This window comes from Hyperoodon ampullatus (genome assembly GCF_949752795.1).
Source record: "Hyperoodon ampullatus genome assembly, chromosome: 4".
NCBI lineage: Eukaryota > Metazoa > Chordata > Mammalia > Artiodactyla > Ziphiidae > Hyperoodon > Hyperoodon ampullatus.
In genome coordinates, this window is record NC_136917.1 from 37,281,712 (window position 1) to 37,298,923 (window position 17,212).

A 17,212-nucleotide genomic window follows, 5' to 3' on the forward strand; every position below is an offset into this window, starting at 1 on the left:
GAGCCCAGGCAAGGACCTGTTCCTGGGCCCCAGCTGACCACAGAGAGGAGTCAGTGATCCAAGTGGCCAGTCCTGCCTCACAGACCACACATGGATGGGCCCATTTCCTCCTAGCTCTGGGCCTTTGCGCTGGTTGGTCCTGGCATCTCAACTCCCACTGGAGATTGAGGGTTCAGTTCAGTGGTCCTCACCTCCAGCCAGCTTTGGGAAGCCTACAAAGGTGTTTACTTCTCGTGTTCTAGTCATGCAGACCCAGGGTAAAAACAGCTGCTGGAGTACCAGCCATTGTGCCTACATTCTAGCCAGATGGTAGTTCCTGGAAATGGCCCACATCACTACTGCTAGCATCACATGCCCACCCCTAAGGTAAAAGGAGGCTAGGAAACTTTTCTGGGTGGCATCTAGATATGGAGATTCCTCTTACTGAGGAAGGAGAGAAGGAATATTTAGGGCAACCAGGAATTCCTGCCAGAAAGCACAGGGTTAATGAAATCAACTAGGGAAACATAAAGAAAAACTTGGCCTGGCCCCCCAAAATACACCTTAAACATCAGAAAGTACCCCGAGGAAAGAAGTATTTGCAACATGTAGAGAGTTTTTCAGGCTTTTGCCCCACATACCTGAGCTTTTTTTTCGGGGGATGGGGTGGGTGCACACCACATGGCTTACAGAACCTTAGTTCCCCGACCAGGGATTGAACCCGGGCCCCAGGGGTGAAAGCTCCGAGTCCTAACCACCAGACTGCCAGGGAATAACGATACCAGAGCTTTTAAAAAGTGATTCAACTTCGTAAGATTTTTTTCATTCATATAAATGATTTTTGTATCAGGGCAGAACACTTACACAAAGGAAAAGCAAATTCAAATCCTAAGATGTGTTTTTTTTCAGCCACCAGCTTGCTAACCCAAGTTGTGGGCAAGGCTGGAGGAAAACATGACCCCTTCTTATTAAGTACTGTTGAGAATGAATTGGTACATCTGTGGAAGACATTTTGGCAGAGTTAACATCAACAATTTGACCCAGCATTGCCAGACCCAGGACTTTACCCCACGTGGTGCAGATACAGGTAGAGGGATATTCACTGGCCATCACTACTCTTCTCAGACGTACTTAACTCCTCCTGGTGACGCAGCGACACAGGTGGTCCCTGCCCTCTCAGACTGTCTGGTGGGGGACAGAAACCCAATGGTTTACAGTCTTCAGCGAGGCAGTGATGATCTGTGGAGAGTAGTCTAGGCACAGCGCTCAGCAAGTGCAAAGGCCCGGGAGGTGGGAGAGAAGCACCGGTGTTGGAACAACAGGCGAAGCAGCCAGCAAGGACCCAGGGCCTGTCTTTCCCATGAGAATGGCTAGCTGTGCCTGAGCCCTGCCTTGGGCACCTCTCCAAGAACAGGTGGGGTTGAAGTGAGCTGGTTTTCTGGAAACCACCCAGGATCGTCCTGCCAACTAGTCCCACCGCCACAGGTGGGGAAGGGGAGACTGTGCCCCTATCCAGGACCACCCTCCAGGACTGGTCGCTCTCCCTGCCCGCCCAACTACCTCTTTGTGCCTCAGCTTCTTCCCAATCGACGGCTCTCTGGAACACAAGGCAGGTCCTGGTTGACCTGTGTACCCACTGCCTGCATAGTAGTGACTCCCTAAGGCTTGTCAACTGAGCAAATCCGGTCAGTGTCCAGACCTTCTGAAGAGAACACCAAGGTTCAAAGGGCCAGGGTTGCCCAGGGTGACACACCAAGGACAGATGTTCCCAACATCTGAGCTCTTAGCTGTGCCTCAGCCTCCTGGCTGAGGAGCTCAGGCCAGGGTGGGATTAGCTTCATGCCTGGAATTCCAAGAGACAGATGCCCACTGTGAAACCCTGACCTCCTTGGGCAGGATTAGGACAGCTTCATTCAAGGGGCCCCCAGCTGGCGAAGGGGAAACAAGCTAGCACAGCAGGCTCATGACCCTCTTGGACGCCCCCTTGTGCCTGCTGTGAGGATCTTGACCAGGGTTGTAGGCTGGGTGGGGAAGGCCACACACAGAATGAAACCAACCCCATCAACCTGATCTCCCCCAGGGTGCAGCTGTCATCTCACCACCACAGAAATGGGGGGCGGGAGGCACAGAGCTGAGAACTGTGTCTAATAAAGCAGGTAAGAAAGATTTGGGGGCCAAACCTGTGGCCTACAGCATACCCCGAAGCTCACAGCACAGAGCTGCCTGCTGGCACTGAGAGAGCTGAGGCGGGGCAGGGGCTGGACATTCCTAGAGCTCCCCTTCTGGAGAATCCAGTGTCAGGGTCCTACTCGAGGAGAGGACTCCTCCCAGAGCACTCACAGCTTGGCTGCACCCTTTTGAGTTCTGCAGGGTGTGCAAAGAAAACAACTGTATCGGAGCACCTGGTTTTCCCAACGAGTTTTATTTGGGCAGACCTGGGGACAGGGAGGCCCTGCATCTAAAAGAAGGTGTTGGGCCTCTTGGTGGTGAAGCGTGGCTTGTGCTGGCGACGGAGGACCCGGTGGGGCAGTGGGAATTTGATCTTGGAGTCCTGTAATAAGAAAAGGCAGGCAAGGGGGTTTGGGGAGGCTCTTAACCTCGTCTCCCAGGGACCACTGAGGTGTGGCCACCCCCACTGGGCTCCTGCGTCAAACCCGGTGCTTTACTGCATCTCCCAAGTCTGGAGGAGCTGCCAGGCCAGTCTGGTGTTCCAGGGCAGCCCCCTCAGCCCAGCCTGCCCAGCAGGGCCCCAAGGGCACTCACGTGGAACTGCTTGACTGCTGGTCGGCGGCACTTGCTGGCTGCGATCTCCTCCACCTTCATGATCTGGATCGAGTGGGCCCGGGCACGGTGCCGGGCGCCCATGTCTCGGTCTACAGGGATCAGGAATGGGGGCACTTGGGGAACGAGTGGCCACAGCATCTGGTCCCAGCAGGTACTGGCTACCAAATGTGTAGAACCTCCAACTTCACTTTGAGGGGCATGGCTGCAGGCCCCCAAAGGCGACAAGATCCACTTGCTGTTAGCACCTCTGTTTAAACCGCTGTCACAAGAAACAGCAGTTCTTGGGTTTAGGTGCTTGGGCTCTGGTCCTGGTAGGTGACCCACCCTGGGAGCACCTGGGGCTGCGAATGGCAGGTCCCAACACTGGACAGGGGCTGGACTAGGTTCTGAGCAGCAGATGCCTCTACACAAGGGGCTGACCTCAAACCTCAAGGAGGTTCCAGATGCAGTTGGTGGTGGGCGACTGAACCGGCTCAGGAATGACTCGAGTACCCTCCCTCCAATCTCCTAAGTCCACTTGCTGCCAAGGTTCCAGAAAAAGGTGTGCTTGGGGCATCCTCTCCACTCCTGCCCCCAAAGCAACACCTCCTGTGCCTCCCCTGTCACCATCCCTGGGACTCCCACCTACCCCCAAGAAAGCTCTTGAGTTTGTCCTGCCTCAGTCTGGCAGGAAGGATGTCAGACTGAGCCGCAAGTGCCTGCCCTGTGAGCCTAAAGGAGGGGCCCAGTTTGGGGACCCGGTGGCTTACAGCACTGGGTGACAGCGCCGGCTGTGGTCAGGTCCCGGTACTCCCGGTACATGTTGTGGGTGCCACTGCGGGAGTCATAGCGCAGCCAGATGCCGAAGTTCTTCACCCGAAGGGGAGATTTTTCGAACACCTGTGAAGGAGAGGAGACCAGCTGAGGCGAGAGCAGCAAGTGGGCTGCAATCAGACCCCCTCCATCCCTGAACCTCTGCTCCCGCCCCGCCGCTCCAAAGGACAGCCCAGCCCCCAGGCCTCTCTTGCCTGTTTCCCAGTCCCCGCACCTTCAGACATCTGAGGGGAAATCTGCTGTGCAAGAGAAATTCCCATGGCAACAGCAGGGGTGCAGAGCAGTCCAGGCCGAGATGCTTCCCCCATGGGGACTGACACAGCTCCAGCCCACCCCTCAACACAACTCTCCTGGGACCATCTGGGCCAAAAACCACCTGCTGCCCAATGCAGCCTCACAATGCAGAGTCCAGCATTTCCCCCCCCACTTTACAGATGAGGCCCAGCCTCAACCAAGGGGTCCCAGCAGGCCTTCCCTGGGCCTTGGGCTTTCTCATTAGGAAAAGGGCACCGAGTCACCTATTCCATCCCAACCTAGGGCCTGAAGAGCACAAGGGAACAGGCCAGAATTTGTAAAGTCTGCTAACTCTGTGGGGTGACAGACGCCCCATGGGAGGGTGTAAATCCTCTCCGGATCCCACCCAGCCTCAGACACCCCATACCTGTCCACAGTAGACAATTTCCCCTGAAGACTTCTTCATCTTCTTCAGCTGAGATACAAAGTACCAGAAGCGGGACTTGGCAACAACATGGTTAGGCGCAAAGATCCGCATGCGATAGAGGGGCGGCGTGCGGCACTTGGGGGTCGGCAGGCAGCGCCCCACCACCTTGTATTCTCGAAGCTGAAAGAGAAACGGGGGTGAGGTGGGGCCAGCACCCAAAGCCCAGAGGTAACTGTGGAGACTCACTCTGCTCCCCTTCCCAAGCCTGCTGACAACCGGATCAGGGGACGGAGAAGGGTAAGTCCCACCCCAGGGCCTCCACATGAAATCTGGCTGACTGTGGGTCATGCCACTGTCTGAACCTTCCACATAAAAGGGAGTGACAGTGGGGAGGATTAACCAAGGTGCCTGTGTGCCCTTTGCCCTGGCTCAGGAAAGCTGGGTGAGGGTCTCAACCGCTCCCTTCCTCTCCCTTTCTATGGGCTGGCCTGTAACAGTCAAGCTGTCTCCTTCCTCCAGAGCATCTCTGCAGCTCACAGTAACTTGCCAAGATCCTCTTTCATTCCGGACCCCAGAGACAGTCAGCAGCCTGAGACCTCACAGCCAACTGCAGGCAGAACCAGGACAAGAATCCAGTTCCCTGCCCAGCTCTGGGCTCCCTGCACTGCTGTCATGACTTGCAGCTGCCTCAGTTTTCCCAGCTTCTGTCCAAGGGGTTTGGACTCCCAAGTGTAAGCTCCCTGTTTACACAGATGCAAAAGGTGAAGATGTCTGCCAGGTCCAAATCCCGTGCTATACTAGAAAGGAGCCATCTCCATAAGATGACCCGTCACCATTTTACTAATATCAATAGAACATAACCCCAAACCTCACAAACTCGGTTCCTACTTCTATCTCTCAACCTGACTCATCGGCCTCCCGGACCACCCATTCAGGAAGGGATACCGATGCGGTCGGTCCCTTTTCCAGTGTGGAAACTGGGACTGGAAAGCTGAAAATGACCCACCCATACTGTTTCTCCCCAGGGCCTACTCTTCCATCTCTGTGCTATTAACACCCTCTGATTTTGCCCAGCACTCTCCACAGCGATAAGGCTCGCACTCTGCATGTCAGCTCGAACTTATAAATTTCTTCTATTTCTCTCACAGCCATGCCAGGAGAAACAGAATTCTATTGCCCTCCCCCCAACTCCGCCCTCCCGCCACCTTGTCCACTTTGCTGACGGGAAAACTGAGGCTCGGAAGCTCGATGAGGTCCCGCGGCGCGTGTTTCCACGCCGCGCAACTTGTCCCTTCCCCTGGAAAGGAGACTCGGCCTCCCCGGCCTCCGCGATCCCCGGGCCGGCCAGGGCCATGCACCGGTCTCCCCACGCGGCTCCCGCAGTGGCCGCCATGTTGGCTGCAACTGGGGACGCGGCGCGCGGGACCTAGCCGGAACAAGCACTTCCCGCGTGTCCCATGCCTCCTCCCGTGGCCCACGATTCGGCCCGCTTCGCGTTCCCCGACTCCCTGCCCCACCGTGCTCGTCTTACCGTGCCCGAGGCCTTCATAGCGCTCTATCCACGGTCGCCGCCACCCTCGAAAAGGAAATAATCGCTCTCGCGCAGCCGCTCATCTCGACTTCGTGGCAGGAAGTCCCTCCCATTCGAGGCCGCGAGCCCATTGGCTCGTCGGCCCCGAGCTCAATAAGATCTGCTTCTTCATTGGCTCCAGATCCACCAAACTCTCACAGCCCGGCCTCCGTTTGCGGCGAGACTACAACTCCCAAGACTCGGGGAGACTAGCCCTCCTGTTCAAACGCGACGTAAGGGAGCGTTGGCGCGCGCGCATGCCGGGCGTGGTAGATACTCCGGGAGGTCTCGGTGGCCCGTTCCGGGTTCCAGTCCCCCGGGATGCTTATGTATGTAGAAGCGGACCTCGGGTGGTCCAGGGGCTATGATGAGGTCGCGGCGCTTCCTCCCACTCCGGGTCTCTTTTCTCCCGGAGGTGTGTTAACGGAGTTCTCGAGTTCTCTTCTGTTAAATGGGAATAATACTGGTGTTTTTCCTCCTAGAAATGTTACAATAATTAGATAAAATAGGGCTTCCCTGGTGGCGCAGTGGTTAAGAATCCACCTGCCAATGCAGGAGACATGGGTTCAAGCCATGGTCCGGGAAGATCCCACATGCCGCGGAGCATCTAAGCCCGTGCACCACAACTACTGAGCCTGCGCTCTAGAGCCTGCGAGCCACGACTACTGAACCCGCGTGCCACAACTACTGAAGCCCGTGTACCTAGAGCCCGTGCTCCGCAACAAGAGAAGCCACCGCAATGAGAAGGCTGCGCACCTCAATGAAGAGTAGCCCCTGCTCGCCACAACTAGAGAAAGCCCACGCACAGCAATGAAGACCCAACACAGCCAAGAATAAATTTTTTAAAATTAGATAAAATAACTCGAGTAAAACGCCAGGCACAGAGCGATTAACAATCGCTAACGTTCATTAAGAGATGGAATGGTAGTTATTATTATTATGGGTGTGTGTGTCTGATTTGTGTTTCATAGTAGCAGATGGTTAAACCCCATCTGCTTGCTTCCAGTACAGATCCTGGGGCAGCGGGGGACGGGGGGCCGGGGCGGGGCGGGGGGAGGCGCTAGAACCGATCAAGGTGCAGCCCCACCTTTGAGGGGCTCCGGGCTTAGCAATTTGTTGGGACAAAAAGAGGCTCTCCTGGAGGGGAGACCGAGAATAGAAAAGGAAAGAACTCACAATGTCAGGCTGTGAAGAAAAACAAAGAGGAAAGAGGGTAAATTGGAGGGTTTATTTTAGGAGGGAGGGCTCTTGGAGGAGGTGACAAATGAGCCCAATTAGAATTTTTTTATTATTAAGTAAATTAATAATGGCTTAATTAAGTTATAATTCACATGCCATACAATTCACACATTTAAATTGTACAATTCAATGGTTTTTTAAATTGCATTTACAGATATATGTGTGTGTGTATATATATATATATATATATATATATATATATATAAACACACACACACAGTTGTGCAACATCACCATAAAATTTAGAACATTTCCATAATCCCCCAAAGAAGCCCCTTACCCTTAGCAGTCACTTTCCATTCCCTCCCTCTTCCCCAGCCCAGGGGTATAAGAATCTACTTTTTACCTCTATGGATTTCCCTATTCTAGACATTTTACATAATTGGAATCATACAAAGTGAGATCTTTTGTGATTGGCTTCTTTCACTTAGCATATGTTTTCAATGTTCATTCACATTATATCATGGATCAGTACTTCATTTCTTTTTATGGCTGAATAATATTCTATTGTGTAGATATATTTTATTTTGTTCATCCATTCTTCAGTTGATGGACATTTTCATGGTTTCCACTTTTTGGGTATTGTAAATAAGGAGATAAGACAGTTGCGTGCAAATCCTTGTGTCAATGTATGTTTTCATTTCTCTTGGGTATTGCTAGAGGTGGAATTGCTGGGTCACATGGTAATTCTATGTTTAACCGCCAGAGTATTTTATAAAATTCCTGCATCATTTTACATTCCCATCAGTAATGTGTGAGGGCTCCAAATTCACTTCCTCACTGATGCTTTTAATTATTTGCCTTTTATTATAACCATCCTAGTGGGTGTGAAGTGGTATCTCATTGTATTTTTTATTTGCTTTTCCCTGATGACTAATGATATTGGGCATCTTTTCCTGTGCTTATTGGCCATACATATATCTTCTTCGGAGAAATGTCTATTCAAATTCTTTGCCCATTTTTAAATTGAGTGTTTTTTTTTTAATAATTGAGTTGTAAGGGTTCTTCATATATTCTAGAGATTCATAGTTTCTTATCAGATATATGATTTGCAATTTTTTTTTCATTCTGTGGGTTAACATTTCACTGTCTTGATGGAGTCCTTTGAAGCACAAAAGTTTAATTTTGAAGTCCATCTTATCTATTTTTTCTTTTGCTGCTTGTGCTTGTGGTGTCATGTCTAAGAAACTACGGCCTAATCCAGTTATGATGTTTATGTCTATGTTTTCTTATACTTTTATAATTTTAGCTCTTATATTTAGGCTTTTGATCCATTTTGAGTTAATTTTATGTGTGATATGAAACAACAGTCCAACTTCATTCTTTCACATGTGGATATTCAGTTGTTCCAGCACCATTTGTTGAAAAGATTATTCTTTCCCCTTTGAATTGTCTTGTCAAAGATAAATGTGTTTATTTCTGGATTCTTAATTTTATTCCATTGATCTATATATCCACCTTTATGCCGGTACCACATTGTTTTGATTGCTGTAGCTTTGTAGTAAGTTTTGAATTGGGAAGTGTTAATTCTACAGTTTTGATCTTGTTTTTCAAGATCAAAAAAGCTATTTGGGGTCCCTTAGATTTTCATATGAAGTTTAGGATTAACTTATCAATTTCTGCAAAGAAGCCAGCTGGGATTTTGACAGGGATTGTTTTGAATCTGTAGATCAATTGGGGGAGTGTTGTCACTTTAACAACAGTACATCTGCCATTTTACTTTTTGTTTTTCTATGCGTCCCACATCTTTTTTGTCTTTCCTCTATTCTTCCTTTACTGCTTTCCTTCTTTTTTCCCCCAGTTTTATTGAGATATAGTTGACATATAACACTGTATTAGTTTCAGGTGTACAATATAAGGATTTGATATACGTATATATTCTGAAATGATCACTACAATAAGTTTCGTTAACACATCCATTACCTGACATAGTTACAGTTTTTTTCCCTTGTGTTGAGAACTTTTAAGATCTATTCTCTCAGCAAATTTCAAATATACAATACAGTATTGTTAACTAGTCATCATGCTGTACATTACATCCCCAGAACTTATTTATCTTGTCACTGGAAGTTTGTACCTTTTGACTCCCTTCACCCATCTCCCCACCCCACCCCCACCTCTGGCAACCACCAATCTATTCTGTTTCTATGAGTTCATTTTTTTTAGGATCCACATATAAATGGAACCTATGTGTGGTATCTACATGTAAGTGGGGATCATACAGTATTTGTTTTTCTCTCTGTGAGTTATTTCACTAAGGATTATACCCTCAAGGTCCATCCATGTTGTTGGAAATAGCAGGATTTCCTTCTTTTCAATGGCTAATAGTCCCTTGTATACATATTCCACATTTTGTTTATCCAGTCATCTGTTGATGAACACATAGGTTGCTTCCATGTCCTAGCTATTGTAAATAATGCTGCAATGAAATGGGAGTGCAAATATCTTTTTGAGTGAGTGTTATTGTTTTCCATCAGATAAACATACAGAGGTGGAATTGCTGGATCATATGGTAGTTCTAATTTTAATTTTTTTTAGGAACTTCCATACTATTTTCCATAGTGGCTTCGTCAATTTACATTTCTACCAACAGTGCAAAAGGGTTCCTTTTTCTCCATATTCTCACCTCCAATTGTTATCTCTTGTCTTTTTTTTTGGGCGGGGGCGCACAGCAGGCATGTGCTATCTTAGTTCCCTGACCATGGATCGAACCCACACCCCCTGCAGTGGAAGCACGGAGTTTTAACTGCTGGACTGCCAGGGAAGTCCCACTCTTGTCTTTTTTTTTTTTTTTTTTGACATATGTCGTGAATTTTTAAATTTATTTATTTATTTATTTATGGCTGTGTTGGGTCTTCATTTCTGTGTGAGGGCTTTCTCTAGTTGTGGCAAGCGGGGGCCACTCTTCATCGCGGTGCGCAGGCCTCTCACTATCGCGGCCTCTCCCGTTGCGGAGCACTGGCTCCAGACGCGCAGGCTCAGTAGTTGTGGCTCACGGGCCCAGTTGCTCCGTGGCATGTGGGATCTTCCCAGACCAGGGCTCGAACCTGTGTCCCCTGCATTGGCAGCCAGATTTTCAACCACTGCGCCACCAGAGAATCCCCCGTTCTTGTCTTTTTGATGCTAGCCATTTTAACAGGTGTGAAGTGGTATTTCACTGGGTTTTTTTTTAATTAATTAATTAATTTGGCTGCGTTGGGTCTTCGTTGCTAAGCGTGGGCTTTCTCTAGTTGTGGTGAGCGGGGGCTACTCTTCGTTGAGGTGAGTGGGCTTCTCATTGCGGTGGCTTCTCTTGTTGCAGAGCACGGGCTCTAGGCGTGTGGGCTTCAGTAGTTGTGGCACACAGGCTCAGTAGTTGTGGCTTGCAGGCTCTAGAGCACAGGCTCAGTAGTTGTGGCACACGGGCTTAGTTGCTCCGCGCATGTGGGATCTTCCCGGACCAGAGCTCGAACCCGTGTCCCCTGCATTGGCAGGCGGATTCTTTTTTTTTTTTTTTTTGCAGTACGTGGGCCTCCCACTGTTGCGGCCCCTCCCCCTGCGGAGCACAGGCTCCGGCCACGCAGGCTCAGAGGCCATGGCTCACGGGCCCAGCCGCTCTGCGGCATGTGGGATCTTCCCGGACCGGGGCACGAACCTGTGTCCCCTGCATCGGCAGGCAGACTCTCAACCACTGTGCCACCAGGGAAGCTCTACCTTGCCTCTTTATTGGCTTTTGAGCAGCGAGCAGCCAGACTGCAATTTCAGTAACATTACTACCTGGTGTCATTTCCTGACTTCAATACAGCTTTGTTCCTCTCATCTCCTTTGCGCTATTATTGACAAATATATTACATTTCTACATGTTATAGGCCCCCAAATAAAATTAATATATATTTTTATACACCCGCTTTTTAAAATCAGATGAGACAAAAGGAGAAGAAATATGCATGTATGCTGTTTTTTATAATTACAGAATTACCTTTATCTGTGGTCTTTAAGTTTTTTGTATGCATTCCAATTAATGCTTTTTTTTTTTTCCCCCTGCATTTTGGGGTCTTTCTGTGCTGAAGAAGTCGTGAGCCCAACATGGGAAGGAGATTAGTTAGTCCATGTCTTCCAGGTGGACACTTAGGTTGTGAAAACTGGGAAACTTGGCCAGAGAACATGATGGAGGAAGGGCGGTCAAGGCATCAGGCCTACACCCTCCTGGCTCTGGCCCCTTACCTGGGCCGTCCGACAGGCAAGAGGCGACTCCACCCGAACAGCGCTGCCTCAAGTGTCCACCAGGTGGCAGCAGAGCCTTTGCCCGTCTTTGCCGGGTCGAGGCCAATAGCCGGGGACATCTGTGTGGGATAGGCACAGGTTCGAATCTCACCGAATGTTTCCTGGCACATCACTGTTCTGGGCCTCAGTTTCCCTATCCGTAAGGTGAGGTTAATAATAGTCCCCAGCTCTTAGAATTGTTGGGAGGTTTAAATGGTGTATAATTGTTTGGACTGAGGTGGCAGGGGCTCTGCCTTTGCTGACTGTGCCCTTCCCACTGTGCCTGAACTCTAGGCCTCGGTTTCCCCAGGCTGCGGGGAGGGAACAGGCAGTGGAAAGAGGTCCTGGAGCCTGGGGCACAAATCAAGTCCTGGGAGGGCAGGAGAGGGTCCAGAGGAAGGGAAGTAAGAAGGACAGGAGAGGAGAAGGGAAAGGGGAGGAGGATGAAGTAGAGAGGGAGGGTCACAGGCAGAGCCCTGGCCTTGGGACCTGGCGCTTCTATCTCCAAAGCCTGGGTCAGGGTGACCCCTGCAGCTAGGAGGAGGAACGAACGTGTGGGGTGTGTGTGTGTGTTCTGCCTAAAAAGCTTTTTTTTTTTTTGGCATTTTGGTCCTGCCTGGCAAGTTTTGCCATGGTCTCCGCCGCGCCCCGACCCACCCTTTTGCGCCTGCGCATCCCTCCCGGCTCCCCCACCTCGCACCACGCAGGAACCCGAGCCGGATAAGCTGGTGCTGGACCGGGGATCTCAAGCCAGGCGTCCCTCCGTTTCTGTCATCACCATTCAATTTGGTGCAGCCAGGTTCCTGGTTCGAGAGGCGGCCCCTGAGCACCCGGGAACAGTTTGTTAATCCAGGCTTCTCGTGTGCACCTCGGCTTGCATCACCAAGTAGCCCCTCCTATCTTGACTGTCACCTTCGGAGCTCCCCTATCTTGCCCACTCCCTTGTCCATCTCGGTTACTGGCACCTCCATCCTTCCAGAGCCCGGCTGGCAGGAGTTCTGCTCCTTTCTTTTTGTCCCCAAAACGTCCCCAAGACATCCACTCCCTTGTACCCCAGGTGCCACCCCATCCTGGCCCTAGCCTCCTGCCCCCTCCTCTCCTGTCCCCAATTGTCCCTTCTCCTAACTTCCTAAGGCTCCTCCGCCAAATTCATTCATTCATTCATCAGTGCTTACTGTGTATCGGGAACTGGGACACAGCCCTGACAAGGTTAACCAAAAACTCCAGCCCTGGGGGAGCTGACATACTAATGGGGGAAATGGACAAAAACAAGATAAATAAGAAAAATGCATGCCACAGCAGAGCGTGATGTGTGCTAGGGAGAAAAATTAAGTGAGGAAGGTGCTCTCTGTGGGCTCTGTGCAGCTATCTCCCCCCAACCCACGCCCAGGGGCCAAACCCCCATTTCCCTTTCTCAGCCTAATTTGGGGTGGGGGAGTCCTAGGACGTTGTGAGGTGGGGAAGCAAAGCAAGCTGGAGGCTCCACTTCCCCCAGCTTCAATTTTCCCATCTGTAAATGGGAATCACAGTGCACACCTCTGAGGTTGTTTTGAGGATTAAATGAATTCCTATGTGTCAAAAGCCTCAGTGGGGGGCTTCCCTAGTGGCACAGTGGTTAAGAAACTGCTTGCCAATGCAGGGGACGTGGGTTCAATCTCTGGTTCGGGAAGACCCCACATGCTTGGAGCAAGTGAGCCTGTGCACCACAACTACTGAAGCCCGCACGCGACAACTACTGAAGCACACGAGCCTAGAGCCCGTGCTCCGCAACAAGAGAAGCCACCGCAATGAGGAGCCCGCGCACGGCAACGAAGAGTAGCCCCTGCTCGCCACAACTAGAGAAAGCCCGCGCACAGCAACGAAGACCCAACTCAGACAAAAAAAGAAAAAATAAAATAAAAGCCTCAACGGGTGCCTGGTGTACTGGTGAGCGCTTGATATGTGTTTGTTGTTCTCATTATCAGTGATTGGTTTGGTTCACGGTCAAGCTCCGAACAGCAGCTCCAGGCATTCCCATTTCCCCTCGCAATCTATGGAGTTAAATATGTTTCGTTTTTTTGATCAAACACTTAATTTTTTTTTTTTTTTCGGTACGCAGGCCTCTCACTGTTGTGGCCTCTCCCGTTGCGGAGCACAGGCTCCGGACGCGCAGGCTCAGCGGCCATGGCTCACGGGCCCAGCTGCTCCACGGCATGTGGGATCCTCCCGGACCGGGGCACAAACCCGCGTCCCCTGCATCGGCAGGCAGACTCTCAACCACTGCGCCACCAGGGAAGCCCCAAACACTTAACTTTTAAACACTATTAACAGATACAAAATTCAACAGGCACAAGAAGGTAAACAACATAAACTGTCTCCCTCTTTCACCTATCATGGCTGCCCAGTTCTCTGCCCTAGCGGACACCATGGGAACAAGTTGTTTATGTTTCCCTGCAAAGAGAGTCTTCACCAATACGAGGAAATCTTCATTGTCTCTTCTCTTTCTATACAAACAGAAGCTTCCTGCCCAGACTTCCTGCACCTTGCTTTTTCCCTCACAGAATATCTGTGAGGTCTTCCCACACTGTCAGCATTGGGCTACCTTATTCTTTTGCATATCTGCATAATATTTCATGCGGAGAATGGCCATAGTTTATTCAGTGAATCCCCTGTGGCTGGACATCTAGGTTGTTTCCAACTGATTGCTGTTATAAGAATGCTTTGATGAATAAATAACACTGCATAGGTATCATTCCTGGAAGGCTCATTTGCTAGAAGGAGACTTGCTGGGTTTCAGGGCAATTTCTTCAGCTTCGTCTGGTCCCTTCCATTGAGCTGGGTCATTTCCACTTTTTTTTTTTTTTTGGCTGTGCTTCACGGCTTGTAGGATCTTAGTTCCCCAACCAGGGATCAAACCCACAGCAGTGGAAGCGAGGAGTCCTAACCACTGGACCACCAGGGAATTCCCTCATTTCCACTCTTGACAGCAGCAAACGAGGATTTGTTCCTGCAGACCCTCAAGAATACACCAAGTTCTCACACTTTTCATCTGTGATGGTCTGACAGGTGGGAAACGGCCCTTTGGCATTCCTTCCTCCCTACCACCCATCTTTTCGGCTTGACTGAAGTATAATTGGAGTCCACAAAATTGCACTTATTTAAAATGCACACTTTACATAGTTTTGACAAGTGTGTAAATCTATGAAATAATGACTTCGATCAAGATCATGAACACCGGGCTTCCAAGTGGTGCAGTGGTTAACAATCCGCCTGCCAATGCAGGGGACACGGGTTCGAGCCCTGGTCCAGGAAGATCCCACATGCGCGGAGCAACTAAGCCCATGCACCACAACTACTGAGCCTGTGCTCTAGAGCCTGCAAGCCACAACTACTGAAGCCCGCGGGCCTAGAGCCTGTGCTCCACAACAGGAGAAGCCACTGCAATGAGAAGCCCGCGCACTGCAACGAAGAGTAGCCCCCGCTTGCTGCAACTAGAGAAAGCCCACGTGCAGCGACAAAGACCCAACAACGAAGATCCAATGCAGCCAAAAATAAATAAATTTATTTTTAAAAAGTCATGAACACCATCCCCCACAGTATCCTGCACCCCTTTGCTGTGATTTTTCTCCACTTTCATCCCCAGGCAACCCTGATCTGCTTTCTGTCACTAAGATGAGTTTGCACGGTCCAGAATTTTATATGGAAGTTTTGTGCTTGTCTTCTTTCACACAGCATCATGATTCAGGGATTGTTCCATGTTGTTGTTTGTATCAATAGTTCATTCCCTTTTATTGCTGAGTTGTATTGCACTGGATGGCTGGACCACAGCTTGTTCATTCATTCACCTGCTGATGAACTTTTAGGTTGTTTTCCGTTTAAGACTATTACAAATAAAGCTTCGATGAACGGTGGAATACAAGGCCTTGCATGGACATCCATTTTATTTTCTCTAAATACCTAGGAGTGGAATGGCTGAGTCAGAGTGTAATTCTATGTTCAGCTTTAAGAAACTGCCAAACTCTTTTCCACAGTGGCTGCATCATTTTGCGTTCCCACCAGCAATGCATTGTCAATACTTGTTATTGTCTGTCTTTTTAAATTTTTCCCATTCTAGTGGGTGTGAGGTGGTATCTTCATGTGGTTTTTTTTTTTTTTTTTTTCCTTTTTTCCTTTTTGCAGTACGCGGGCCTCTCACTGCTGTGGCCTCTCCCGCCGCGGAGCACAGCCTGCGGACACACAGGCTCAGCGGCCATGGCTCACGGGCCCAGCCGCTCCACGGCATGTGGGATCCTCCCGGATCGGGGCACGAACCCGCGTCCCCTGCATCGGCAGGCGGACCCTCAACCACTGCACCACCAGGGAAGCCCTCATGTGGTTTTGATTTGCGTTTCCCTGATGGCTAGCAATGTTGAGCATCTTTTCATGTGCTTGTTGGCCATTCATACGTCCTCTCTGGTGAAGTGTCTGTTCAAATCTGTTGCCCAATTTCTTATTGAGTTGTTTGTCTTTTATTATTGAGTTGTTAGAGTTATTGATATATTCTGGATACAGGTATTTTGTTTATTTAATATATGCATTGCAAATATTTTCTCCTGATCTATGTCTTGCCTTTCTGTTTTCTCAGTGGTGTCTTTTAAAAAGATTTTTTTTTCTTTTTAAGATTTTTTTTTTGACGTGGACCATTTTTAAGGTCTTTATTAAATTTGTTACAATATTGCTTCTGTTTTATGTTTTGGTGTTTGGGCCATGAGGCATGTGGGATCTTAGCTCCCTGACCAGGGATTGAACCCACACCCCCTGCATTGGAAGGTGAAGTCTTAACCACTGGACCACCAGGGAAGTCCCTCTGTGTATCTTTTGAAGAGCAAAATGATGAAGTCTAACTTATCAATGTTTTCTAGCTGAGACAACTTTGCCTACCACAGTTTGCAAAATTTTTTCTTCTATGTTTTTTCTAGATGTCTTATACCTTTAGATTATACATTCAGGTCTGTGATCCATTTTGAGTTAATTTTATGTATGGTGTGAGGTAAGGGCTGATGTTAATTGTTTCCCATATGATGTCTAGTTGTTCCATTACTGTTTGTTGAAAAAACTTTCCTTTCCTCCATTTAGTTGCCTTAGTATCTGTGTCAACAATCAACTGGTTATATTTATATGAGTCCGTTACTCTAATCTATTCTGTTTTATTGATCTACCTGTCTATCTTTTCACCAATACCAAATTGTCTTGATTACTCTAGCTCTATAATAAGCCTAGAAGTCAGGTAGAATAAGTCCTCTGATTTTATCTTCTTTTTAAAAGTCACCTTGGCCCTTTGCAATTCTATATGAATTTTAAAGTCAGTGAACCAAAAATTCTGCTGAATTTAGATTGGAATTACATTGACTCTGTAGACCATTTTGCAGACAACTGATGTTTTAATAACATTGAATCTTCCAACCCATGAACATGGTATTTCTTTCCATTTATTTATGTATTCATGAATTTCTCTCAGCAATATCTGTAGCTTTTAGTACAACAATCTTAGACTTCTTTTGTTAGATTTATTCCTAGGTATTTTATCTTTTTGGTGCTGCTGCAAATGGCATTTAAAATTGTTTTCATTTTCAGTTGTTTCCTGCTAGTATATAAAAATTCAACTGAACTTTACAAATTAATTTTTTAACCTGTGAACTTGCTAAATTCATTTATTAGTTCTAGTAGTTGTCATAGATTCCCTTGGATTTTTATATAAACAATCATATCATCTGCAAACAGGGACAAATTTACCTCCTCCTTTCCAATCTTTAAACCTTTTATTTATTTTTCTTGCCTCATTGCAATGGTTATGACCTCCAGAACAATGTTGAATAGAAGAGGTGAGAATGGACATCCTTGTCTTTTTCCCAGTCTCAGGAGGACACAATTCAGTCTTTTACATTAAGTATAATATTACCTGTAGA

At 48.6% G+C, this 17,212-nt stretch overlaps 1 protein-coding gene across 1 annotated transcript; it reads right to left on the minus strand.

The window, feature by feature from the left end:
* Positions 1-2,382: 2,382 nt before the first annotated feature.
* Positions 2,383-5,850, minus strand: RPL18A (ribosomal protein L18a). Its single transcript, XM_079702103.1, has 5 exons — positions 5,769-5,850; positions 4,238-4,417; positions 3,513-3,642; positions 2,743-2,852; positions 2,383-2,530 (listed from the first exon to the last, which is right to left on the minus strand). The coding sequence occupies exons 1-5, from the start codon at positions 5,784-5,786 to the stop codon at positions 2,438-2,440; spliced, it is 531 nt and encodes a 176-aa protein (XP_079558229.1). The 5' UTR covers positions 5,787-5,850; the 3' UTR covers positions 2,383-2,437.
* Positions 5,851-17,212: the final 11,362 nt, after the last annotated feature.

Coding starts and splice junctions, on each gene's coding strand:
- RPL18A (XM_079702103.1), bottom strand. Junction 3,643..4,237: donor AAATTGTCTACTGTGGACAG/GTATGGGGTGTC, acceptor TCTCCTTCACAG/GTGTTCGAAAAATCTCCCCT. Junction 2,853..3,512: donor CGGCGCTGTCACCCAGTGCT/GTAAGCCACCGG, acceptor TGATCCCTGTAG/ACCGAGACATGGGCGCCCGG.